General features: G+C 49.2%; 1 protein-coding gene across 1 annotated transcript; it reads left to right on the top strand.

The window, feature by feature from the left end:
* On the top strand, positions 1-26,839 carry VAX2 (ventral anterior homeobox 2). Its single transcript, XM_058550994.1, has 3 exons — positions 1-238; positions 17,709-17,896; positions 26,039-26,839. Exons 1-3 carry the CDS (start codon positions 1-3, stop codon positions 26,474-26,476), a joined length of 864 nt encoding a protein of 287 aa, XP_058406977.1. The 3' UTR covers positions 26,477-26,839.
* Positions 26,840-27,561: the final 722 nt, after the last annotated feature.

The raw sequence follows: 27,561 nt of genomic DNA, 5'->3' as shown, positions 1-27,561 counted from the left end.
ATGGGCGATGGGGGCGCCGAGCGCGACCGCGGCCCCGCACGCCGGGAGTCGCGCGGCGGGCGGGGCGGGGACCGCGGCGGAGCGGAGGACTCGACCGCTGATGCTGGCGGCCGCAGCCCGAGGGATACTGCCGGGACCTCCGCCTCCAGCCCCGCGGGCTCCAGGGAGAGCGGCGCCGACAGCGACGGGCAGCCCGGGCTCGGCGAGGCAGACCACTGCCGCCGCATCCTGGTGCGAGGTAAGAGGAAGCTCGCGGCGCTAGCCCACTGGACCCCCACCCTACCCCTACTGGGACCTCCGACCTTCCTGCAGCCTCCCCCTCCTAATTTATATATTCAATCACTCATCATTCAGTCATTCATTCAGCAAATATTATTTTGAGCGTCTATTGTGTGCTGGACATTGAGCTGAGTGCAGGGGACAAAGCGGCAAATGGGACCGAAGAGATCCCCATTTCACTGCCTTACAATTCTCAGCCTCTCGGCCGCCCCCTCTCCCTAGGCCATCCCGCCGGTTACTGTGGCAGGGGCAGAGGGGAGTGTGGGATGCCGAGAGCCAGGTTCCCGCCCCGCGTCCCTCGCAGAGAAAAGCGTCACGAGCGCTCCGCGGGGTCAGGACGAGGAGGGACCAGCATCCAGAACCGCGGGGGGAAAAGGCCGGGGTTCCGCTCAGCGGTCGGTCGCTTCCCCGCCTCCTGCCAGCCTTGTTTCCCATTCCCAACGACGCAAACCGCACCGGTTCCTCGCGGGAGAGGGCACCGGAACGCGGAGGGTGGTGTGCGCCGCGATCGCCCGCCTGTGCTTCGCTCTCTCGGTTGCACTCCCTCTCGGCGCTTGCGCCCAGCCGGCTCTCCGTGCGGCCTTCTCCCCGCCTGGCTTTTCGCGTCTCTCCCTTTCTCCCTGGCCCTTCGTCTTCCTCTCTTCTTTCCTGGCTACTTCTCTCCGCCGAGCCCGCCTTCTCAGCACTCTTCCTGCAAGCGCCTCTGGACTGCGCCGCAGTGCCCAGCTCTGCCTGGCCTCCTTGCCGCGAGGCTGAGGCTCCCCTGGCCCCCAAAGCCAGCCTCACGCGAAGCTCTAAGCTCGGCTTTCGCCAGATCCCGGCTTCGCCCAGCGAGATGGGAGGAGAAAGGGGATCCCGGGGTCTTGCTCTCAGCCCGTCCCTAGGCCGCAGCCAGAGCCTGACGTCTGTTTTGCCCACCATCCTGGAGCCCCGGGACTGGGAGACCCAGCGCCCAGAAGAGGCCACTCGCGGGTAAAGTCTGCCCCGGCCTCCTTCCCCAACTCCCTCGCCTGGCTTCCTCCCGCTGCCTTTTTCCTGCCCCTTTTTCCTGAGTGCCCGTCCTGCGAGCCGCCACGGGGCCTCGCGAATCGACTGGCTCGAGCTGATTTCCTCCGCCACCGCCTAGGGAAGGGGCACTAGCTTGACCCCAGCTCGAGGTAGCTCTAGCGCCAGGATCCCGAGTTTCTCTGATCTGAGCTGGGCTGCCCACAGACAGACTGGGACACATCGGCCTGGTTGCACACAGCCTCCTCACAGCCACTGGGTTTGGGTAGCTCTGGAAATGGGGGACAGAGCTAGGGTGAGCATGGAGGCAGCCCAATGTGAAGTTGATTGATGACAGTCTTGGACACAGACTCAGGGACCCTGGTCTTGGGAAACACTCCTGCAGGGGTGGTCAGTGAGAGATGGGGTGCCCAGCACTGTTCTGGGGCAGGCTTAGGTCAAGGCAGTTACAGGACAGAGCATGGGGGGTTGGTCCCCATCCAGCAGGGATTCCAGCAGGTGTGTGGACCTGTTGGGCACCTGGGATAAAATTAGATCCCATTCCACAGACTGTGGGGTGTCCTGGGTGCAAGGTGTTGGCAGCCAGCTTGGAGTTCCATTAAGGGAATCTTCCGGGTGGGCCTCCAGAAATGGAGAACTCAGCCCCCAAAGCCTATACTCCCAGATTAAGGCCCTCAAGTCCCTGCCCATAACACTCACCACCTTGCACCCCGTCTATGGATGGACAATTATGAGTTCTGTGCTCACCTACCATCCCTTCCGCTCTACTAATTCTGCATGTGGAACAAATAAATTTTGTGTATAGATGTCAGTTAAATAACTCCCAAGTGTAGATACATGAAAGGTAGGAGTCAAAAGTGACCCTCCACCCTATGTGGGATGGCTACACAATAGGAGCCATCCACAGCCAGGCAGAGATGGACCCCCACCACATGTGGCAGCTTGTGTGCATTGTCAGGAGGTGTACTTTTATAAATAGGTGTATGCACATATAGCGAAGCCGTTACATTTGTACCATATAATGGAAATAGAGCATAGAGGGTGTATTTACGCACCTAAAAAATGAAAGATAAACAGATCCCTCATAAGTCCCTCTGCCCTTTCCCATTTAATGACAAGGAGGTCATTACAGGCCTGAGATACTCGGGATGTCATTTACCACTAATCCCTCCTAGCCAGGGTCACCTGCGTCACTCCTGGCCCCACAGGGCCCAGGGCCCAGGCTCTGACGGATGAAAGGTCCAGCGCCAGTGAAGGGACATCTGCAGCCCCTTGGCCCCAGGATGAACGTCCCTCCAGTATGCTCTAAGCGGGAGTCCATTTTGCCATTGCCCTCCAAGGACCCCTCCTCCCAAAGTTCCTTCGGAGGAAACCAGAAAAAGGTGGAAAGGAGGCATTTGCCATCGAAGCCTCAGGTTGCTGGTGGGGTGAGGATTCTGGGAAAGAGCCGCACTCTCTCTGGATCTTTGCCTTTCTTTCTGCCTCTTTTCCAATCCATGCTTGCTCCCCTGAGGGCCCCACCCCAGGGTAGCAGACCCTGTTGGGGGAGGCCCAAGGCACAGGGAAGTAGGAGGGAAGCGTGGACACTGGGATTTAGTGAAGGTGGTTCGGAATGCCTTACACCCCTTTGAATTTGAACCAGTTTCTTTGCCTCTCTGTGCCTCAATTTCCTCATCTGTACAAAGAAACCCGTAGCTCTTACCTTGAAGGGCTGTGCTGACGGTCAGAGGTGATGTCTATAAAGCTTCAAACACCCAGCAGGATCTCCGTAAACATCCCATTGAATGAAGGGGAGGAGCTCTGAGGCGACCACAGATCACTTCTGGGAGTGGGCCTCCTTCCTCAGAGGCCTCTCTCACTCACCTCCCTGTGGGGGACACGACTCTTTCTGGCTCTGGGCTCAGAGGCTGCGCATGTGTGGGGAGGTGAGCAGCCAAGGGGTCAGGAACCTCTGATGAAAGGAGGATCAGCGCCACCTTGCAGACCACACGGTGCAGCCTTCCCCAATCCCCTTCAAAGAACCCTCGCTCAACCAATCACTCCAGTTTCCGGCTGTCTCTGTGAAATGTGGGTCAGGGAGCCAGGGAGGACGACTTTACTGAATCCCCTGCCTCAAAATGGAGGCTGCATCATGCCACACACAGGCACAAACAAGGCCACTGGGATGACAGGCCTGTGCACACAACAGGCACCTCGCACACCCCACCACGGACACAGCTAGGCTTCCACGGAGATCATACAACCGAGGTGGCCACCCCACACCTCTGTGTACACAGCTTATTGGCGGGTGAGAGTAGGGACGGAGGACCCTTTTTTATATTTGGAAAGGGCCCGGCAACCAGAGGTGGGAGGCTTCCGGAAGGAACAGGCCGCCTCCCAGCCGTGGCTCTAACTGCATCCTGCAGCCTCGGTGCAAGGGCCTTTTCGGTGGAGCCGGGATCCTGGCAGTCGGAAGAGATGGGACAACTCTCACGGAAAACTCCCTGCAACCTCACAATCGACGCTTGCACCTGGACACTCAAACCGTCTACGTGCTCCCCTAATTAATCCAGACACAAATTCACCGACCTGTCTGGATTGAGCCAAGAATGGCAATCTGCCAGCGTCACTCCAACCAGCAACTTTTATGAACAATGTGTGGCGCCAGTCCCTCCTCACCCGAAGCGATCCCTCGGGCCTGCCGGTCTCAAACCCACATTAGGGCTGCACCCTCTACCCTCAACTCTCCCGTACTGTGAGACCTGTGGCCCTCCCTGCCCGGCTCCGCACCCTTCCATCTGGGAGCAGGAGGGCAGGAGGACTTCGGAATGCCTTGCCTGAGTGACTGGCTGCTCCCCCTCAACACCACCACCCACTAGGCGAAACTATCACCTGGGAGCTTCCTGGGAGCTTGATGGATGGGCCGGGTGGTTGGGGACTAGGAGGGCGCACAAAGGCCAAGGCCTCTAGCTGCAGCTGGACAATTCTCACTGTGGATGTGGGTGTGGGGAAGGGGCGTTGAATTTACTGGGGTTTGGCCTCCCCTGGGAATCTGGGGGCAATGTTGGACCCGCACTCCAGAAACATGCACCTCGGAACACTTACAAACAGCACAATGGTGTACACCAGGCAGGGCCCTGGCTGCCACAGACGTGTCTGAAGATGCCAGCCACCACTTCGGGGGCTCGAGCTGGGAGAGGCCTGCGGGAACAGACTGCCCTCTCCAGCAGCCAGGTCTGGATCCAGCGGAGCCGGCATCTGCTCCCTTTCTACTTGAATTTACAGCAGCCACTGGACCTAGGGGGACTCAGCCTGGACCTTGAAGGCCTCACCCCGCAGGTCGGGGCAGCTCCACAATGGCCCACCTGCCCACCTGCCCAGCGGGTGCTTTGGCAACAGAGAAGGAGGGCCACGTAATGTATTGGAGGGAGCAGGGATTTTGAGTCCTGGCACTTGGGCCCTCGGCAGACCACTGGACCATGGCCTCAGTATCTGTCTGTTAGTAGAAGTGATTACCCAGGACCAGCCCCACAGGCAGCAGTTGCAAGCTTTAAATGTTTCATGCAGGGGACTGCACTTTGGGATTTTTGTTTTTATTTTAATTTTTAGTTTCGGGCTTTGTGGGGGTGTTTGGTTTCTTTCTTTTTTTCCTGAGATTGTTTTGTTTTATGTTTGTTATTTTCCCTTTTGCTTTGTTTGTTTTGGGCAGAAGGACCCACAGTCTGGTGGTGGGTCTTTGCCAGGCCCTATCATTTTGGTTTGTACCCCCCCAACCCCACCCCACACAAACAGAAGCACACCAGCAACCAAAAGTGTAGTCTGTCGGTGTGTCTTGTGTGCACCGTTTTTATTTTCAGGGAACTGTGCAGGCATTAGTCAGCTGCTCCTGTTCTCACCTATTTCTGCCATCTTGGGGGGTCGCTTGGACTCGGATGCCCTTGGACCCGCTGCGGCTTCCCGCACACACACTCCTGCACACACACCCCTGCAGGGTCAGAGCCTCCAGGTGGCCCCTGGGGGAGCCGCCAGGCAGGAAGGCCCAGTCCTTCGGAGGCTGGGACAGTGAGGGTACTCGGGACTGGAGGGGAGGGCTGGGACCGCGGGGCCTGTGTCCCTGGGCTGTGTGAGTCTTGGCCCACTGTGCACCACAATGAGAGAGGGCATCTATGGGTCCTGTTGGCTCTATGCCATTACCCCCGACTTCAGTTAGGGGCTGTAAAGGCCCCAAGCTCCCTCTCTGTAAGAGGTTTCTTTGATTGGTATTTTAAGCAGGCAGGCCACCAGCCGGCGTAGGAGAGGGAGAGGGCATACAAAGCATATGAATTTTACCTTCTATTTCCTGTTTGCTTAATATAAAATAAAGGTTGGCCTGACTCTCCTCGGACAGCGGTAGCCGGTTACCGGCAGTGCGCCCCGCCGAGATCCGTACGCCAGTTTGAAAAACTGGTAGAAGACACCGAGGCGCAGCGGGCCTGCCCAGGAATCCCCAGGACCGAGGTGGTCCAGGCGCCTGGTTCGCCCCACCCCGCATCCGGGAGGGAAGTTGGAGAGTCTCAGCTGGGTGTGCCAGGGTGACATCGGACGCTGCAGAAAGAGGTGGCAGCGCCAGGGGGGAGACCCGGCCTGCAAAGCCGAGGAGTGGGCGGCTCGGAAAGGCCAGGGCTGCGAGCGCGGCAGGGGTGTGGGCTGTAAGGTCTAGCTGGGGTCGGCAAAGGCCCTTCTAATCCTTCTAATCATCTCTTCTACGGCCTTGCCCTTCGCTTGCTCGTTGATTCATTCCGCAAACATTAATGCGTACCTACTATGTGCCAGACCGATGGGGGCAGCTGCTGGCTCTCAGCTTCCCATCCGAGAGACTGTCTCGCGCGCGGGGACGTGCGGGGCTCCTGACCCCCCGGCGGCGGGCGGCGGGCCGGGGTGTAGACGAGCGAGCTCGGCGCTGGCCAAGGGAGGCAGGTGCCGGAGCCGGGTTCCCTGATGCCGCGCCGGGACCACGTAGGAGGTTGTCACCGCGCCCGCCAAATCCACGCGAGTCCCCCAGATGTGTTCTTAGCACACAGTAGGCGCTCGGTAAATATTTGTCGAATGAATGGAAGGAGACACCCCTCAACTTCGCCCATTTCACTAGGCAGGAGGTGGTAACGCCCTTCCCCGGGAAGAACGTCTATTTTGAGATGACCTCCTTATTTTTTGACCTTACAATGTCGTTTCTTATATGAAATGGCGATGATGCCAGAACACAGAATAACTGTTATAAAGTGGACGACGCCATATTCTTGGAATTTTGTGCAATCCTCAACTTTGCGAGCCACTGAAATATAAAAGCTGAAAAGCCTCAAATACGGTAGCTGGATCCCCAGGCAGGAGAGGCCGCCCAGAGGCCGGCGGGGCTGGAGCAGGAGGTCGTGGGAAGCGCAGGGCCGCAAGGTCGGTAGTGAGTCTCCCGGCTCTCTGCGGCTGCTTAGTATGAGGTTCCACCCGCAAAGCCAGCCAGGAGATGAGAGAAATAACTAGATAAATCCGCGTCCCTCACCCCCTTGCAATTCACACGCCTCCCGTCCTCCGCTGGAGTTTGAAATAACCGGGTAATTAAAACTAAGGTTTGTTCTGTGTTTTGCTTCTTTCGCGTCCACGCGTCCACCCGTGGAGCTGCGGGGATCCAGGGCAGGGCCGGTGGAGGACACCCCGAGAGGACTCAGCCTCCGGGAGGGCCGCACTTACAGGGTAGACAGGTCGACGGGATAGGGGATTTAAATTCAAAACCTAATACGTGCTCAACGTAAAAAACAAAACCCGAAGCGGTAAAAGGCTCCCAGAAACAGCCACCGTTCCCAGGTTCAAGTGTACCCTTCCAGGAGATCTTCCCACTCTCCTATACAAACAGTAGCAAAAGCGCAATCGTATTACATAAGTTGTTTTGCAACTTACCTTTTTTTTTATTGAGGTCATATTGGTTTATAACATTTGTAAATTTCAGGTGTACATTATTATTTATCAGTTTCTGTATAGACTGCATCGTGCTCACCACCAATAGTCTAGTTTTTATCCGTCACCATATGTACGTGCCCCTTTACCCCTTTCACCCTCCCCCCACTCGCTTCCCCTCTGGTAGCCACCAATCTGTTCTCCTTACCTCTGTGTTTGTTTCTTTATCTTCCACATATGAGTGAAATCATATCTTTCTCTGTCTGACTTATTTCACTTAGCATAATACTCTCAAGGCCCATTCCTATCGTTACAAAAGGCACAACTTACCTTTTTAAAAAATTTAATCCGCAGGGGTCATCTTTTTGGCTCAACCATTTCGTGCTGCGTGACTGTAAAGTATTCTTTTGGTTGGGGAAAGCCGAATTCTCTTAACTTCTGGAAACATGTTCCTCTTGTTTTTCCCTAAAATAAACACTGTGAAATGGACTCCCAAGACATGGGTCTTTGCACACTTCTTACAGTATTTCCAAGGGATAAATTCCTAGCAGTGAAATTGCTGTTTCAAAAGGTTTACACACACTAAAAAATTTTAAAACCTGTTTCCTTTAATTTTAAAATAGTAATTAATTCATATGATTCGAACATCAAAAACTTGTTGTTTTAATTACACAGTGAAACATCTCTCTCCCATCCCTGTCCCTCACCCTCCAGTTCCCACCCAGCTCAAAGGCAGCCATTTTTTTTTTTTTTTTTTTTTTACTGCTTTCTAATATGTCCTTCCAAATAATTTTTAGGCTTATGCAAGTCAGTGCAGCTATATTATTTTTCTTGTTTTTATCTTTTTATTTATGTGGTGACATCTCTCTATATTTTTATGCATCTTGCTAATTTCACTTACCAATCTATCTTGGGATGTAAAGAACTTCTTGCTCATTTTTTACAGATGCTTGGTGTTCCATTTATATGGCCCGGGTGGACCATAATGTATATTATATAACCCGCTGCCCTATTGATAGACATTTAGCTTTTTCTTATCTACTGCTGTTACAAACAATGCTACAATAAATAAACTTGTTCCTTGGTCATTTCACATGTGTAGGTGTATCTGTCAGAGAAGTTCCTAAAAGTGGGTTACTGGGTCAAAGAGTATCCGTGTTTATAATTTGGAAGATAATGCCAAGTTGCTCTCCATAAGATGGTACCCCCAGACCACCCCCCCCACCACAATGTCTGAAAGTGTTTGTGTCTCCACATCTTGCCATCACAGTTTATATTTTATATCTTGATAGATGTTGTCAAACTATTCTTCAAGGGAAAATTCTTCAGGGGAACATGTTTGGCAATTTATACCCCCACTTTTGCCCTCTCTCCATAGTGGACATTACATATCTTTTACATTTTTGCCGGACTTATAGTTGATAAGAAGTACGTCACTGGCATTTTAATTTTTTTATTATTATTAGTGAAGTTGAGCATCTTTTCATGTTTATTGGCCTGTTGTATTTCTTCTGCTATCTATCAATTCATTTCCTTTGACCATTTTAATTTTCAAATATCCCTTTTCTTATTGATTTGTAGAAACTCTGTATTATGGATAGTAACCCATTGCTTTCAATATGCGTTGCAATTTTCTTTTCATTTATAATTTGTCTTTTAATTTTGTTTCTGATGTCTTTTGTTTTCTAGAGTGTAAAATATCTTTCTAATTACAGAACCAATCCATGCTGTTTTGCTATATCGTGTAAAAGTTGAAAGTTCTTCATTTCCCCTACAAAATATACTTCTACTCCCAAGATATGATCTCCTAAATTTTCCCTAGTAATTGAAAAACATAAATATGTAAGTTATATATTACAAAAGTGGGAAATTTTTTTGCAAACTGCTTTTTTTATTTAACAAATATTTGGAGAAATCTTTCTATTTAGAACTGCTTCATTCTTTTTAAGAGCTGCTTAGTATTCCAGTATGTAGATAAAATATAATTAATTTAACCGGTCTCCTATTGGTGGACATTTAGTCTACTTTTTCACTATTATCAGCAATGTTTCAGTGAACATCTTTGTACTCTAATTTGAAAAGATGGTTTTTAAAAGTCTCATATAGGAGACAATCTGAATGTGTGAAAACAGGGGGGATATTTTATTATATTAAGGAATTAGTGTTAATTTTTTTGTTATGATAATAGTTCGTGGTTGTTTTTTAAAGGAATCTTTATTTTATTAGAGATACATGTAGAAATATCTATGGATGAAATTATATGATATCTGGGACTTACTTAAAATTATAGGGACCTAGAAGAAATAGCAGTGTTCCTGAGGTTATAATTGTTGGTGTTGCAAGACAGGTGATCCGTGCTCATTATACTATCCTCTCTCATTTTGTGTGTTTGAAATTTCTCATAACAAAATATTTAAAATAATAAACATCATTTCACATGTATATGGTATGAGTATAATTACAGGATAAATTCCTAGAAGTGAAATTTTGAAATCCAAATATATACACTTAACATTTTGATACGTATTTCCAAATTTTATGCCAAAAAGTACTAATTTATACTCCCAGAAATTGCATATAAATGTGCCATCTCTCCACATCTTTCCAACCCAGGATATACTCAATCTTTTAGAGTGAGATCTTTGCAAAAGGAAAAAAAAATCATATTTTTATTAGCATTTTTAGTTACTAGTGTGGTTAAGCATATTGTTATATACTTCTTCATTTTTATTTTCTCTTCTGTGAATTTTTTCGTGTACTTATCCATTTCATGTATTTTAGCCATTATATACTAAAGAAATGATCTCTTTTTCTATGACGTGTTGCAAACATCCTCAGATCTTTTCCTTTTTTTAATCTTTGCTGAGTTTTGTTTTTTTTCTGAACTAAAATTTAAGCTATAATCACATCTAATGGTCATTTCCTTTTTGGCTTTTAGATTTTAATTCTCAATTAGGAAGCTCTTCTCCAACCAAAGATAAAAATATTATGATATATATTATATGTGTATATGTAATATACATAATTATAATAAAATACTCTTTACAAAATTTTTGTTACCAAAAAAATTGTTGCATTTGCAACAAACCAAATAATAAATAAGTACATAAGGTCAGAGGGGAGAAGTCTTCCTTCCCTGACCAGCTCCGCTCCCCAGAGGGAACAGAAGAGAGATATTCATCCTGCCAGACTTGATCCTGTGTAGGTACAATCACACACACACACACACACACACACACACACACACACACACACAGACTATAGTTTGAGTTTTTATTCTTTATAAAAATGAGTTTATACATACTTGCTGTTTTCACGTAGCAGTACATATATCACGGACATCCGTCCAGGTCAGTGAATGGAGATGTACCTCATTCTTGTTAATGTCTACGTAATAGCTGAAGGCATGACTATACTCTGATTTCATCAACAATATTCCTATTGATAAACATTCAGCTTTTTCCTCTTTTTTTTTTTCTCTTACAAACTTTGCTACAAACAGTGGATCTGTCTTTATCAAAGTATACCAATACTTCTCTGGGGTAGAAACCTCTATAAAATTTTTGGGACAAAGGAACTACGCATTTTTTAGTTTAGCTAGGCATTATGAAATTGCCTACCAAAAAAAACATTGGGTTGTATTAATTTGTATTCTTACTAACAGAGCTTGAGGGAACCTATTTTCTCTCACCTTTGCCAGCACAATTTCCCCAGGCTGATTGATAAAATATGGCATCTCAAAAAAAATTGTATCTCAATCGCTGTTCTAACTTTCCCTTTCTCTGATTCCCTCTGAGCTTGAGTATGTTTTCATATTTATTAGTCGCTTGTATTTCTTCTTCTCTGAATAAACCTTTCATATAATTTGTTCAGTATCCCGCTGGACTACTTCCCACAGAAGCTTTTATTTCTGAGTATTCAAATCTGTCATTTATTTTTGAAAATTCTCCTTTTTTTTTTTCAATTTTTAGAGCTTTATTTTTTTACATTTAAATTTTTAATCCATCTTGTGTTTATTTTTGCACACAGTGTAAGATAGATTACTTTATTCCAAATAATGAGCTAATTGTCCAAAAGCCAGCTCTTTAATAATCCTCTTTTTTCCAACTAATTTGAATATCATCTTTATAACATCCCAAATCCCCCTATCTGCCTGGATTTGCTTCACAGCTCTTGAGCCAGCATCAGACCATTTTAGTGGCCGTAGATTTGTAATATATTTTGCTGTGTGGGAATGCAAGTATTCTCTCCTCATTCTTTAACATTTTTTCTGAACTATTCTTTCATTTTCAATTTTTCCAACAAACTTGAGAACGAATTTTCCATAAGGAATTTTTATAGTAATCACGTTATATTTGTAGATGAGGGCAGGAAGGACACTGTCACGCTTAAAAATCAGCACATTACCGGGTGCTAGGAGATGAAGTCAGGCAGGGCTTTGAGAGGGTCTGTGGGGAGGGGTACCAGGAGGGGGTAATATTTTATCTTGGAGGTCAGGAGCGTTAGCTGCCTACTATCAGGCAGGGGTCACCACCTCTCCCAAGGCAAAGGCTCTTAGGGCAGAATTCACCCTCCCCTGGACCCCTAGGGCTCACCCCTCTTTGAGGAGACTGGAAGGATAGCAACACTCAGGACTTGTTCCATTCAGACTCATGCATTTTCACCCTAACAAGCGCCTACCCACAAAGAGGCCCTGGAATTGAAGCTGTCCCTCCTTCCTGGGGCTTCCCCCAACACCACTCAGAAAAGGAACAATTCAGGGAAGTGGGCTGCGTCAGAAAGAATGGGCTAGATTTTGCTGCAGAGACAACCCAAAATCTCAGAGGTTCAACAAAACACAAGTGTATCTCTCACTCACATGATAAGTCTGTCACGGGTGGGCTGATCCTGGTACTCAGGACCCAAGGCTGATGAAGCTCCATCTCGGCTCCTGCCTCCACGCCCATCACAGTAGGGGGAAAGGGCTGTGGCAAAGTAGGAACCAGCTTTTAAAATGTTCACCTGAAAGTGGCTGGATCCTTTCCTCTTGTCTGAAGCAAGTCATGTGGTCATATCTCATTTCAAACGGCAGAAAATTAGTGTAACCCTCCCATGTGCCTGGAAGGAGTTGGAAACACTGGTGAACAGCATTCATGATTTTTACAGTAACCTGGCTTTGATGAGTGACCTCCTCTGACTGTCCTAGCTAAAACAGCAAATATAAACACACACACTCTGGTTATTGTGTTTTCCTTATTTGTTGTGGGTCGGTATTATCCCCCTATCTTGTTTTATTGTCTTCTCAGCATTTATCATTACCTTACATACTAGTTTTTAAATTTGTTATCTGTCTCTCTCCCCGGTACAAGGTCTGTGGGAGTAGGGACCTTGTCAATTTTGTCATTTCTATATCCTCAGACCATAGTATTTGGCACATGGTAGGTGTGTTTTAAATATATGTTGAATGTTGACTATATACAGTTGTTTTATTTACAAAAATGGGATAGTACTATACATATTATTCTGTAACTTTTTTCTCTTAATGTCACTTCATATAGATATTGCCTGATTCTTTTTAATTGCTACATGGTATTTTATAAAATATGAATGGTAAGACTGTACCATAATTTATTCTGCCATTTCCCTTATGGGGAACATTGAAGAAGCTTTCAAATTTTCAGTATTTTGAACAATGCTGCAGCAAAATCCTTGTATATATTTGGAGCACATAAGCTTGTGCTTTTCTTGATAAATATCTACTAAAATAAAATTACTGGGGCAAAAGTTATGTGCATCTTTAATCTTGATAAATGCAGCCTTAAAAGGCTGTGACAGTTTACAGTCCTATCAACGGTGAATGGGAGTGTGGATTCCCCTATGGTGCCTCATGGTTTTATTAATCATCTACTAATGTCTTTCTAATCTTGTGGGAGATAAATGATAATCCATTGTTGCTTGAACTTGCATTATCCTGATTAGGTGAAGCCATGCTCATCTTTTCACATGTTTATTGGCCATTTGGATAACTTTTCTGTGAATAGCTCAGGTAAATTACTTGACCATTTTTTCTACCAGACTATTTCCCTTTTTAAAACAATCATTTATTTATAATTACATTTTATATATTCTGGATATTATTTCTTTCCTTTTTAAAAAGCATTTTCTTCAGTTCTGTCTTCTGTATTTTACCTTGGTTTTGGTGCTTTTGTCGTACAAAAGTTTTTAGCTTTAATATAATCAACTTCATCCTTTGTTTTTCCTTTACAGCTTCAGTTTTGTATCTGGCTTAGAAAGCTCTTCCCAAGCTTAGAATTATAAAAAATCCTCCTTTATTTTCTTTTAGTGCCTTTATCATTTTATAGTCTATGATTTGCTCTCTAATCCATTTGAAACACTGTTATTTATGGTGTGAGACGTGAATGTAACTTAATTTTATTCCAAACAGGTAATTTATGGTCATCAATCTACTTAACTCCACTTATGGACCAGACCAACCTTTCCTCATTTAGAATGCTCCCTTTGTCATAAACTCTACCACTAATATGTACATGGGTCTAATTGTGTACTCCTTATTCTAGTGTTTTCCAGTATTCAGTTATTTGAATACCATCTTCACCATTTCCATTATATTCATTTTCCATTTGTTTACTTAATATTTTATCATAATACATTTGAAAATTAAATACCTGCTTTAGCCTTATCCTAAGGCTATAAAATTATAGGTTTAAATTTTTTTCTAGTAAATACTAAAATAAGCACATAACTTTTGAAATGACAAATGTGTATTTATGTACCATTTTTAATCATCTTACAAACCACAAGTGGAATGCAGAGGCACTTTGGGGAAACACTATTATATTCTTTCCACTAATGGATTTGTCAATTTCTGTGACAAAACATCATGGCATTTTTTTTTTTAAAGCTTCACCATAATAATCTCAGCTTTTTTTTTTTTTTTTTTTTGCTGAGGAAGATTCACCCTGAGCTAACATCTGCTGCCAATCTTCCTCTTTTTGTATGTGAGCCACCACCACAGCATTACCATTGACAGACGAGTGGTGTAGGTCCGGGAACCGAACCCCAGCCACTGAAGCAGAGCACCCCGAACTTAGCCACTAGGCCACTGGGGCTGGCCCATGACGTGTTTTGTTGTTTTTTGTTGGCGTCATATTTTGAAATAATTATAGACTCACAAGAAGTTGTAAAAATGGTACAGAGAGGTCCCGCGTATCCATCACCTTGCTTCTCACAGTGGTAACATCTTACATATCTACACTACGTTATCAAAATCAGGGAATTAGCATTGCACAATATAATTAACTAGACTACAGACCTTCCTCAGATTTCACCCATTTTTGCATGCTCTTTTTTTTTTGTCTCTGTATATAGTTCTATGACATTTTATCACACTTATAGATCCATATAACCACCACCACAATCAAGATACAGAACTGTCACCACCAAGAAACTTCCTCGTGCCACCCTTTACAGTCACACCCTCCCTTACGTAACCCCTGGCAACCATGGATCTGTTCTCCACCTGGATAACTTTGTCATTTTGATAATGTTATATAAATGGAATCATACAGTACATAGCCTTGGGGACTGGCTTCATTTTTTTCACTCAGTATAGTCCCCTGGAGATTTATCCAAATTGTGTCTATCAATAGTCATTCCTTTTTATTGCCGAGTAGTATTCCATGGTGTAACAGTTGGTTTAACCAGTCAGCTATTGAAAGACATCTGGGTTGTCTCCTTTTGGGGGCTATTACTAACCAAGCTTCTATGGACATCTGTGTGGAAGTGTTGATGAGAAGACAAGATTTCCTTTCTCTACGATAAATGCCCTAGTGGGAGGTCACTGGGTTCTATGGTAAATATATGTTGAACTCTTTAAGAAACTGCCAGGCCGGTTTCCAGAGCGGCTGCACCATTTTACATTCCCACCAGCAATGTATGAGAGATCTAGTTTCTCCACATCCTCGCCAGCCTTCGGCTCTCTCAGTATTTTTATTTTAGCTGTTCTAGTAGGTGTTTCTCGTGGTTTTCACTTGCCTTTCCCTAATGATGTTGGCTAGCGATGTTGGACATCTTTTCATATGCTGACGTGTACGGCACGTTTTGATATCCGGCTGGCAAGTCTGAGGTTGCCTTTCTTATGTGGTTCCTGCCTCCCCTGACCCTGAGGGAGAGAACTAACCTGAGCTGCTGCCTGAGGCGGGAATACTCCTCTTAGCTCTTTTATGAGGAGGAAAGTTGGGGGGGGGTGCATGTATGGTTTGACTTCAGTGGTCAGGAGCACAGGCTGAGAGCTTCTGGTGGATGGCAGGAGGCTTACAGGAGAGAGGATGGGAAGCTTCCGACACCACATGTGGCACCCACCACCCCTCCTCCAGTCCACACCCCCCAAGACACTTTTAATAAAATCGGTGCCTTTGGAAATGGAATCACTTGGGTGTTGTGAGGAAGTTCTGAGACTGCTCTCGCATCTGGAAACCGGGGACCCAGTCACAATGGGGTCACAAATATTACCCCACCTTTTTGGAATGTAGAAAGAATTGGGGGGAAGCCTGAGTTGTCCCAATAAGACTGTGGTTCCCACCAACACTCCAAGAGATGGGCCCACATCTGTTCGATGCCCTCTCCCCAGCGCCCTCACACGACCCACCCAGTGGGGGGAGAGGGCCACCTCTGAGCAGTGACTGGGTCCCCCCACCCTGACTCACCTTCTCCCTGAGGGTTGACTGAACACAAAGATGCTTGAGAACCTCTGAGATCAGGGCAAGGGCCTGCGAGCCAGGAGCCCATGTGGAACCAGAGCTCACCCAGGAGGAGTGAATGTTAACTGGCCCTGGCGGGACCCAGGAAGAAGCAGTTTCATAAATCATATGGGGGGTGGATTTAAGGGGGAGGTCTTAGGTTCACGTTCTAGAGCAAGGATTCTAAAAGTAGCTCACAAGGAGCCTTCTGGCAGACAGCACCTCACAAATGCAGGTCCTTTCCTACATCTTCCAGGGCAATGATGAACTCGTCCAGAAGATTCCATTTTTTACCCATAACCAAGTCTTCTTCATTATAACCTATCAACTGAATCATTAAGGATTAATAAAAGAGGGTATTCATAAAGAAAAATGAGAGTGTTTCTAGAGCTTATTGAACACAGTCTGTGTGACTTTGGGTAAGTTACTTAAAATTTGTTCCTCCATTTTCCCATCTGTAGAATGGGGATAATAATAGTTCCAACTTCATTGAGACACTGGGAGGGTGGAAGTGCTGAAAACAGTACCTGGTCCAGAGCAAGCATGGCAGAGGTGTCAGCTATTATTATCACTAAAACATGGGCAGCCCCAGCTCCTAACACTTCTGGCCACATTGCACACTCCAACTGTGCACACCTCCTGGAGAGGGTTGGAATTATTGCGCCTGTGGAGGGAGTCTTGATCAGGCTGCCTTGAGTTGGTAAGTTTTCCACTGGCACCACTCTTCCTATGGCATGGTAAATCACTGTTAAGTTTAGCTTTGGTATTATCAACATCGTGTGCTGGGAGTGGTTTGCTAAATCCTACAAAATACAACGCTGCAGATTTCCACGCTCTAATTTTTGACATAAAATTTTCTAACTAGATTTCAAGCCATCAGTGTGTGTGGTTCAAACATGGATCATCTTTGCCCCTATTGTTAAAGCTGATGTATATCTATAACACCCCCACACACAAAGTATTTTACTTTTGCCGAATGCTTTGTGGCTGTTACTGAGTTCTTTAAGTGGGAATATCAGATGGACATGGGCTGCAATGTTTTCAACCTCTCTTAAGTGGGCTCCAAAATATTGGAGGCATTGGAGGTGCATGGAGGACATTGGTCCAGGGCCCGGGAGGATGGCCCTGCTGTCCAGGACTAGGTACATGGGGATGGCAGAATTGCCCCCTCTGGAAGGCACCCCAGCAGCTTGATGTAGTGGCAATGGTCCTTGGGCTCCTCCTGGGGACATCAGTTCCCCAATTCGTCCTCTACCCTACACCAGCTAGCTTCTTCTTGGACCCCAGGAGGGTCTGTGGACAGAGGGCTCACCCATGCATGCACACACACACACACACACACACACGCACACTCAGGGCTTAGGACCTGGCTCGGGACATCTCTTCCAGTAAGCCTTACCTGATTGATCATACCCAGTTCTAAACCATCTTTTCCTCTGCACTTGAGGACTCAGTATATCCCTTTCCATTTGTTCCTGATTCTGCTGAGGGAACAGAATCCTACGTGAGTCAGAGCGAGTCCTTTCTGCCCAGGCCATGGTGGTAGACCTGACATTTTTGCTGAGGTCCATTCACATACATATACCCATTAGATACAATATAGTGCATTGGGTGATTAAGGAAGCTAGGCCTAGAGAGGGTAAGCAACTTGTCAGAGGTCACACAGCCAGCCCAGGCCCGAGGAGCTCCGTGTTAGACCACACTGCGTCTCACTAAGATGCTTGTTGGCAGCCTAACTCCTTAACTAGAGCACTAACCTACCTCCTTTCATGGCCCCTGCAGATGCCAAAGGGACCATCCGGGAAATTGTCCTGCCCAAGGGCCTGGACCTGGACCGGCCCAAGCGGACCCGCACATCCTTCACAGCCGAGCAGCTCTACCGCCTGGAGATGGAGTTCCAGCGCTGCCAGTACATGGTGGGCCGTGAGCGCACTGAGCTGGCCCGCCAGCTGAACCTCTCCGAGACCCAGGTGAGAGGGCAGGGCCAGGCTACTCTGCACCTGCCCTGGCAGCCTGGGAACTCCTTGGGGTGTGAGGCCCGTGGGCTGCTACAGGAAAAAGTTCAGGCATGTGTTAGGGAAAGGCTTAAAGCTATAGGTAAACCAGAGCAAATAAACGTAGTGCACCAAAAGAGTGGGTAAATGTCAATGGGGGCCTTCGGATGCATGAGGCTTTTTGAGTGGGATATGGGAAAACGCCAGAGAAACAAGCAGGGAGGGACACTCAGGCTGCAGGGAGTGGCTTAGAGGGTTGTTGGCCTGTGAGAGGAGCCTGCAGGAAGGTATGATGAGCAGGTGGGTTAGGGGAGAGATGAGATATTACAAAATTGGGTTGGGGACCTCTCATTTCCCCATTCTGGGCTTTTTCTACCCGCCATCCCCTCCCCATCCCAGTGTGCCTCAAAACCTCTTGTCGAGAGAAGGGCTTAGCATTTTAACAATATTATGCTTAAGCCAAAGGGAAAATTTTTGTACACTGAGCACCTACTCTGTGTAATGGAGGCATTTCCAGCTGGAAATAGAGCTACATAGTGATGAGAATACTTACTTACTTAGTGTTCCTTGCCACCAAGGCACTATTCTAAGTGCTTTGCACATGTTAATTCACTAATCCCTCCCAACCATCCTATGATGTAGCTACCAGCATCATCCCATTTTACAGATGATGAGAGGTGATGCCCAAGGTCATACAACCTGGAAATAAGTTCCAGGGCTAGGATTTGGACAGGCAGTCCGGCATCTTGATGCTGCCTGTAAACTGGGCAACCATCCTTGGGCTCATCAAAGAGTGACTCAGAGACCCTTCATTTAGCTACAGCTCTGGTAGTTTAATCTCATATATGAGGGAGATCAGTCAATAGATGTATCTCAAACTGTGGCCGAAATGGGACTTATAAAGCGAAGAGGAGAGGAAGGAGAGGAGGAAGGAAGCGGACAACCTGGAAGGAGGAAATGTGAGGCTCCTCCGTGTCCCGCCTGCCGCTGTGCCTCCCTTGGCACCCCCGCTGCAGCTAAGTCGGGATCTGGGCCTGCTGGGGAGCAGCTGCTGTCCTGCAGGCACGGGCCCTCTCCGCCTGGACCTGTTTTCCTCCAGCTGCCTTGTAGAGCCCCAAACAACCCAGCAGATGGCCCAGGGCAGCTGGACGCTTCCTCCAGTGGAGCTCAGCTCGGGGCTGGAAAGCCAGGCTGCGCTGAGAGAGGGAGCTGCAGTAGCTGGGCCGAGCCAGAGCTCCTGGAGGAAGTCAAGGAGGCACCCTCAAACCCTGAGGCCTAGGCATAGTCACCCCTCAATACCTGCCCCTCCTCTTTCTCCTAACTACCCTCTGCCCCTAAACACTTCTCTGAAACTTTGCTCTTCAGGGGCACCTCAGATGCCCAGGCCAGCAGCTCCCTCTCAGTCCTCATGCTTCCCCTGCCCTGTCTCCCATACATCCTACATTTACCTGCCCTGAAGGTCAAGGCCAAGCCCCTCCTCTTCCAGGAAGCCTTCCCTAAGGCTTCTTGACTTTGCCCCAGGAGAACTTTTCCACATGGCTTGACGTGTGTGTGTGTGTGTGTGTGTGTGTGTGTGTGTGTGTGTTGTGTGGTGGGCACCAATCAGTATGCACCTCCCAAGGACAAGAATGTGTTTGAAGGCCAGGTCTTCTTTTCAGGCCTCCTTGGGGACCCCAGCACACAGTGAGCCCTCAACGAATCCTAGCTCACTGACTATTGCTCACCGCTTCCTTTCTCTTTCCCCAGTTCTGGGGTTTTGCAGATAATAGAAGGTAGAGCTAACATTTATGGAGAGCTTCATGGCTCCAGGCACTGCTCTAAGTGCTGGGCGTGTTCTAACACACTTAGTCTTCACCACAACCTGGCGGGATCCGTGTGAGGTTTTTCTTCTGACACCGGATGTGTGGTGTTTTCCACACCAACAGCAACCAATTCTCCAACACCAACTGGGTGTCCAACAGTTCGATTCAGTTCAAGTCTGATGCTAACTCCGAGAGGCTGCACAGACCCTACAGGTTAAGTCCCACAGGACAGTTTCACATCAGATGCCAGTTACAAGACCCAGGAACCACCCATACTTCTGACTGACCAGCTGTAAATTTGGGGGTTCCCACATCCCCCTCCTCAAGTTTGATAATTCACTAGAAATGAATCACAGATCTCAGGAAAATACTTTACTTACATTTACACCTTTATTATAAAGGACACAACCCAGAAATAGCCAGATGGAAGAGATGCATAGAGCCAGCTATGGGAGGACAGCTTCCACACGTCTCTGGGTGCACCCTCCTCCAAGCACTTCCATGCATTCACCAATCCAGAAGCTCTCCGAGTCTCATGAGTTGTTCAAGACTTTTTATAACCCAATCTCCAGCCTCCTTCCCCTCCCTGGAGGTTGGGGATGGGGCTGAACCCTCCAACCCTCTAATAACACATCTGATCTTTCCCAAGTCCAGCCCCATCCTGAGGCTGTTTAGGGGCCCACCCTGAGACACCTCACTAGCATAAACTCAAGTGTGCTCAAGGGGCTCCTTAGGAATAACAAAAGACACTCCTATCACTCAGGAAATTCCAGGGGTTTTAGGAGCTCTGTGCCTAGAACCAGGGACAAGGACTAAATATATCCTTTTATTATACCAGAATGGGTCTTTATTATCTCTACTTTAAAGAGAAGGAAACTGTGGCACAAAGAAATTAAATAACATGCTCAAAATGTAAAGCAGGCTCATTCGTTAGCTCATCTCATCTTTATAAAAAGACGGCTTCATGCGTAATATCCTCCCCATTTCAGAAATCTGAGCCTCAGCAAGGTTAATTAACTTGCCCAAGGTTATATAGCTAGAATTCTGTGGAATTCTCAGTATATTCACCCATACTTTTGTTCAAAGCTATCACTGAATCACAGAATCACAGAATGTACCCAGTACTGTTCTGGGCACTGGGGATCCAGCAGAGAACAAAACAGACCAGGCACCTGCCCTTGGGCAGCTGACATTCTGCATGAGAAAGACACACAGCATTGATGAGAGTGCTGAGTGCTGTGAGGGAGATGAGACAGCGACCTGACAGAGACCAGGAGGAAATCCTTTATTGGAGTGCTCAGAGTGGTCTCCTCTTTGAGGAGATGACATTGAGTTGAAGAAACAAGAAAAAGATGTGACTGTGGAATGAGGGAAGGTGAGAGGCTAGTTCCAGGGTCCCCCTCTCTCCACTGGCCTGGGGGACTTTTTCAGGGCCAGGGACCAGGCACCAGGCCAAGGACAAACTGCCAAGTCCCAATACTGAAAAGATCACCACTTAGCTTGGTAAGAGCAGCTCCGCCCTTCAGCAATTGTCCTCAGCCCCATGCCCATTGCCTCTGCCCCAGATGGCTTCTTCCAGAACAGTGGAATAGGTGACACCTTCCTGGTCCAGGTTACAAAACCCAGGGCCATCCCAGATAACCAGGTACCATTCATCTCAGATTAAATGTGTGCCCACGGTCACAGGAAGCAGTCTCTTAAAGGTTAATGTCATTTCCACATCAACAATGAGTCTTGGAATTTAACACTGGCCATGAGCCCGAAGAAGGTGATGGATGATCTCCCAAAAAACACCTCCCCAGTCCTGGCAGCTAAGTGGAAACCACACCCCTCCCCTGGTGTGCAGCCATGGGTCACAGTATGGTCCGGCAGGGATCAGAGGTGAAGCTACCAAGCATTCACCTAGTTCCAGAGGAACCAAGAGAGAGAGGAGGCAAGATGGCAGCCCACAGGGAGACCACGGTAGGGCACTGAGAAGACAAGGGGAGGGCAACGCCCCAGGCAGTGCTCTGCACTGCAGGATAGGACTTGTGCCCCCTGGGAGAGTGCAACTGAATGAGCCTGAAAAGACCAGTAACTTTGGACTTAACCCTGAGAAGAGGCTGACCCTGAGATGGAACTGAAGTCTTCCTGGAGGAGGAGGCCTAGTTCAGAGGCACTGAGCCTGTCTCTCACTCAGTTTGCCCCTTGTTTGTTGAGCCTTAGGAATCTACCCCTTAGAGACGGTGGGATTGGTCGTGGGAAGTGGACGGGCACATCTCCTCACTCCCACCTTTGCAGCTCCAGCATCCACGTCCACAGTCTGCGACATTAGAATCACCCACGGAGCTTTTAAAAAATGCCAGTGCCTGGGCCCCACCCCCTAGAGATTCTGATTTCATGGATTGGGTTGGGGTATGGGCATCAGGATTTAGCAAAAAGATCCCAGGTAATTCCAAAGTGGGGCCACGCTTGAGAGTCCCCAACCTAGCCCATAAGAGCCCAACAAAGGGGCATGCTCGACCTAGCCCCAGCTCCACCTGCCTTCTGCCTTCTCCTCTCTTCCCCTTCCAGGCCCACCTTCCCAGGAGACTCCACCCTGCACCAGCCGGTGCCCCCCATCCCTGCTACACCCCGAGCTGCAGAAGCAGATGTGTGGGAGCGCACACCTTCCTCATCAGACACCCTTGTTACTGCCACTCCCTTTGTACCTAATTGCCCTGCTTTTGCTGGGAGTGGGAGCTCTCCCACTAGCCCCTCAGCTCCCCAGGGGCAGAAACCACAACTTCGGGCATGTCCTCTCCCCCTCCCTCAGAGCTAGGAGCAGAGAAAGGGAGCAATGAACAATAGCTCACATTTCTAGTGGGCCAGTCCCCACGCTAAGCCCTCTACATGGATTTCCTTATTTAACCCCTGCAACAGCCAGGTATTTCTGTCCCCATTTTACGGATGAGAAACTGAGTCTCAGGGTTCTTGGAGGTGGTGCCTGGCCCGAGGTCCTAAGAGGGTAGTGGGCAGCGAAGCCAGGAGGCTTCCCAGTTAGGGAAAGGAATGTAGCAATATGCAGATCTATGGTCTCCAAGGATCTGGTGGGACCACTTCCTGGAACAATCGAGTTCTGAGAGTGACAAACATAGAAGGGTTTTCTTCTTCCAGTTGCTTCCTTCAGCCCAATTTGGTCGACTCCCTTGGCCATTCCTTCCTGACATCTTCTTCAAATATCACCTCTTCAGAGCAGCTGTATTTGTACCCCATGGTCACCTCCCCACCCCTCCCCTTATCCTGCTGTCTTTCTCTAAAGCAGTGTCCCCCAAAAGTGGTCCTCAGGCTGGCACCAGCCCACAAACTGTTATCTGTCCGTGACAAGTTTAGAAATGGAGAGTAAGTGTTTAGAAATGTATATGGCAATTTCTCTAGTAATTCATTTTAATCGTGCTTTACAAAAGTATTGGTCCACAACTGATTGGAAACTTTAAAAAGTGGTCCCTCACCACAAACAATTTGAGAGGCACGGCTTGAAGCCCCTGACCGCCCTGCCTCTTTGTCCACATTTGTTCTTTGTCATCCGTCTCCCGCTCCACGTTGTCCACTCCACACGGAAAGGGTTTGCTCTGCTTTGTTCACTGTGGATTCCTGAGTCTAGAACAGCGCCCAGCACACAGTAGGCACTCAGTACATATCTGTTGAATGAATGAATGAGAGGATGAATGAAGCAATCAATCTCAAGTGGATCCCATAACTCCCTAGTCACTTTTGGTTATTGAAACTCAATCCAATCCCATTTAAAACATCAGACTCGCATCTAATTTCACATCTGCTCTTCTCCCCTCTTCCCCACTCAGAACAGGCCTGACTCACTGCTGGGGGTGCCTGCAGGGGAAGGACCCTGCCGTCCTTAACACCTCCCCCTTTAGCCTCTGGAGGGAGTGTGACCTGTCTGAGCCACCTGCTCCCTCTCCCCCCATCAGCTACCTCCCTCACAGTTGGAGGGCAGGGAGGGGAGTGGCAGTGGGGCAGGGAGGGGAGTGGCAGGGAGGCAGGGAGGTGGCAGGGAACCAGAGAGCTTTTGAAATAACTGGGCACCTTCTGGTTTGAGGAGGCCTTTGCTCCTGCAGGAGGTGATGGGCAGCCTCGCCCGGGCAGTCTTAGCTCTGCCCTCCTCCTCACCCAGGCAACCCTCCCGTGCCTGCCTCCTCCTCCTCACCTCTCGGCTCCTTCACTCGGAGCCACAGGAGTTGCTGGCCTCCCCTAGGTCTTCCGAAAGCTGGAGGGAACCAGTGAAGCCTTCCCATCCTTCTCTTTCCAGGCCCTCCACTCCATGGTCCCTGCTGGCACACGCTGCCCAGCTGGCTGCCAGCCTCCCGAAACCTCCAGGCCAGAAGCAAGGCCAGCCTCTGTGCTCCCAGGGACACAAGTCTGGGTGCTGCAGTGGTGGCATAGGTGACACGGGCCTGCAGATGCTGTGATTTGACAAGTCTTCCAGCTGGAGAGCAAATCCCAGGCTCTCCTCTCAGGCACTTTCCGTCCCTACAAGTGATTCTTTCAGGCCCCCCCGGCTTGCTTTCTGTGGGGGGAGCACCCTCTCCTTCTCAGAGAGGGGAGGAAATCCTCTGTCACCATGAGGGCTGACCACTGTGCTTCCCTCCCAGCCTCCTTTTCTTCTACAGACAGAACGGGGGCTGAAGAGCCAGGGGCTGGGTGGTGGTGGAGGGCTACCCCCTCTGCCTCCTCTCATAAGCCTTGATAAAGGTCTCTCCCTGCCCTTCTGTAGGTGGCTCTATTTAGGATGTGGGGTACTTGGCACCTCTTTGTCCCCAGCTTTGAGTGTGTGGCTATCGGAAATCCCCCTCAACATCCTGCCACATCCTCTTACACTTGGTACCACATTGAGAAGCTAGACCTTTAAAGGTGGGGGGTCGGAGACGACTGTGACAGGTTCAAACAGGGGAATGGCCAGATTGGGTTAGAAAGCCCACTTCAGAGGCAATGTGGGGGCCAAGACGAGGAGAAGTGGGACCGTCCTCAGACCGGGTAATTGGCCTCTGCCCTTGGCCCCATGCTTTAGAGGGCCCCACTTTGGGCCTTCTCTGTCCATGTCCCTTCCTATGGGGTGAGGACTTTGCAAGGCCAAGGGATCATGCCCACCAGGAGCCTATGCCCACCTTCTAGACCACATCCCAGGTGTCCAGGATTCCAGAATTCTCTACCAAATGGGCTCAGGCCATTTGGTAGAGAGGTACAGAGGCCCAGCACCTGCCTGGCCTCTCCCCGAGTCAGTCCTCCCAAGGGCAGACTAGGCAACCATTATTCAGAATCCTAGGCCCAGGAAGCAGCCATCAGGGGCTGTTTGCAGAGTGTAAACAGGCTGGGGTGCCCACACACATGCAGGTCAGAGTCAGGTGGGCCATAAGCCAGGCTTCCAGTTTTCGTCCTGCCCCCAGCCCTGCAAATGGTAAGGGTTGGATAGGAGGCACAGAGCCCCTTAAAGCAGTGGTCCTCTCACCTTGGAATCACCCGGTGAGCTTCAAAAGCTCCTAGTGTCAGGGCCCCAGCCCCCTCATGCTGAGTTGATTGGACCCAAGTTAGGAGTGAGTTAGGCTCCCCAGGTGGCTCTCATGGGCAGTCAGAGTTGAGGGGCCCTTGCTGGGGAGACTGCGGCCACAGTCCAGGCCAGAGGGGGCAAAGGAAGAGCTGAGGGATGCAGCACTGGGGAATGCGGGGGGCTTCGGGAGCTCATCCAGGTTTCTGCTTGGATGGATGGAGACGCCCCTCACGGAAGAGGGAAGGTGGGGAGAGGCCCCTGTGTGGGGGAGTGGATCTGAGCTGGACCTGAACCTGTGGAGTTTGGGGTATTTTGTGACATCCATGGAGGAAGGTCTAACAGGAAGTTGGACACCTGGACTGGATCTCAGTTTTGAGGCCTGGGCCCGAGGCAGAGTTGGGGTTTAGCAGCTCATAAATGGTGGCTGAAGCCTTGAACCCGGCCAAGAGTGGAAGGTGTGTGGGCCAAGAGGGGAACTGCATTTGTCCCCTCCAAACTCCACCCTCCATCTGCCAACCCATTCCTCCATCCTAGGCCACAGACAGCTTAGCAGTGGAGGGGTGTCCATGATTTGGGGAGCTGGGCTTCCTTATCATCAGTTCACCAGAGCAGGCTGCTTGTGGGAAGACCTTAAAGACAATCAGATTGCCCTTCTTTCCCCTGTCATTCCACCCTTGCTCCCAATTTCCCTGCGTCCCCATGCCCTTCCTCTCCTTTTCTCCTCCTGCCTGAACCCACTTGGCTTTGCCTCTCCCCTCTCCCTTCCTGACAACCCTCCCCACCCACTGCCCCAAGGTGAAGGTCTGGTTCCAGAACCGCCGTACCAAGCAGAAGAAAGACCAGAGCAGAGACCTGGAGAAGCGAGCATCCTCCTCAGCCTCCGAGGCCTTCGCCACCTCCAACATCTTGCGGCTGCTGGAACAGGGCCGGCTGCTGTCCGTGCCCAGGGCCCCCAGCCTCCTGGCGCTGACCCCTGGCCCGCCTGGCCTGCCTGCCGGCCACAGGGGCACCTCCTTGGGCGGCCCCAGGAACTCCTCCCAGCGCCTCAACCTGCTGATCTCGGCCCCGGTGTCCCCACCACTGCCGCCCCCTCCGCCAGCCCTCTGCTTTTCCACTGCCCCGCTCCTGGACCTGCCTGCTAGCTACGAACTGGGCTCCTCCGCCTTTGAGCCCTACAGCCGGCTAGAACGAGGAGTAGGCAGCCCCGGCGGCGGCAAGAAAGCTAACACTTAAACCTCCACCCCCGTGTGACACCGAGTCCCCAAGCACAGCACCGCCCCTACCTCCTGTGCCCCAGCGGACTGCCCTGAGCAGGCACCCAGAGGAGGGGTGGCAGCCACACACCCTGCCCCAGTCGTCCCCCAGCTCAGAGACTCTCGACCAGACATCCTTGGTCGCGCAACGTGTGTGTGAGTGCAGTGTGCGTGTGCCTCTCACTGAAATAAAAGGAAAACAATGACAAGGGAAACAGAGTCCCCACAGCACCACCACTGCCCTCAGTCCCCTCTCCCTCTCCCTCTCCCCACTGGGAAGGAACATAGGCACAGGTCAGGGGCACCTCTAATGGGAGGGGGCAAAAACTGGGGCCATGTTCACAGTTGTGGGGGGGTCGGGGTACCCATGCATGTGTGTGACAAGCACCTGACTCTGGCGCCCAATTAAAGCCCCCCACCCCAGGCATCTCAAGGCCCATGGTAGCAACGCTGATGCTTTTGTTGGTTAAGCTTTGCCCTTTGCAAGCTCCTCTCTCAAACATAACAGTTGAGCAAGGGAGACGTTAGGTCCTTCGAGGGTGGACAATGAAAGGGGAGACCGGGATCTAGAGAGCCTAAGAGAGGGCATCAAGGTAAACCCAGGCAAGACCTGCGTGCTTTAGAGGGCAAGCCCATTGCAAACACTACAACATGAAGCACTTAAAACATTTTTTGCTCAAGTAAGACACTTTTTTTTGGCTTGAGGAAGATTAGTCCTGAGCTAACATCCGTGCCAGTCTTCCTCTATTTTGTATGTGGGTTGCCACCACAGCGTGGCTGCGAAGTGATGTAGATCTGTGCCCAGGATCCAAACCTACAAACACAGACCGCTGAAGTGGAGCGCACCGACCTTTAACCGCTAAGCCATGGGGCTGGCCCCAAGACACTTTCATTTAACTTTCTATTTTGCAATAACTGTAGATTTATAGGAAGTTGCAAAGACAGTGCAGAGAAATCCTGTGTACCCTTCACTCAGTTTCCCCCAGTCGTTACACCTTCTGCAACTACTATAGTATAATATCAAAACCAGGAAATTGACGTTGGTATAATGTGTGTATGATGTTC

Source organism: Diceros bicornis, chromosome 12 (genome assembly GCF_020826845.1).
Source record: "Diceros bicornis minor isolate mBicDic1 chromosome 12, mDicBic1.mat.cur, whole genome shotgun sequence".
NCBI lineage: Eukaryota > Metazoa > Chordata > Mammalia > Perissodactyla > Rhinocerotidae > Diceros > Diceros bicornis.
This window is presented reverse-complemented; position numbering and strand designations above follow the sequence as displayed.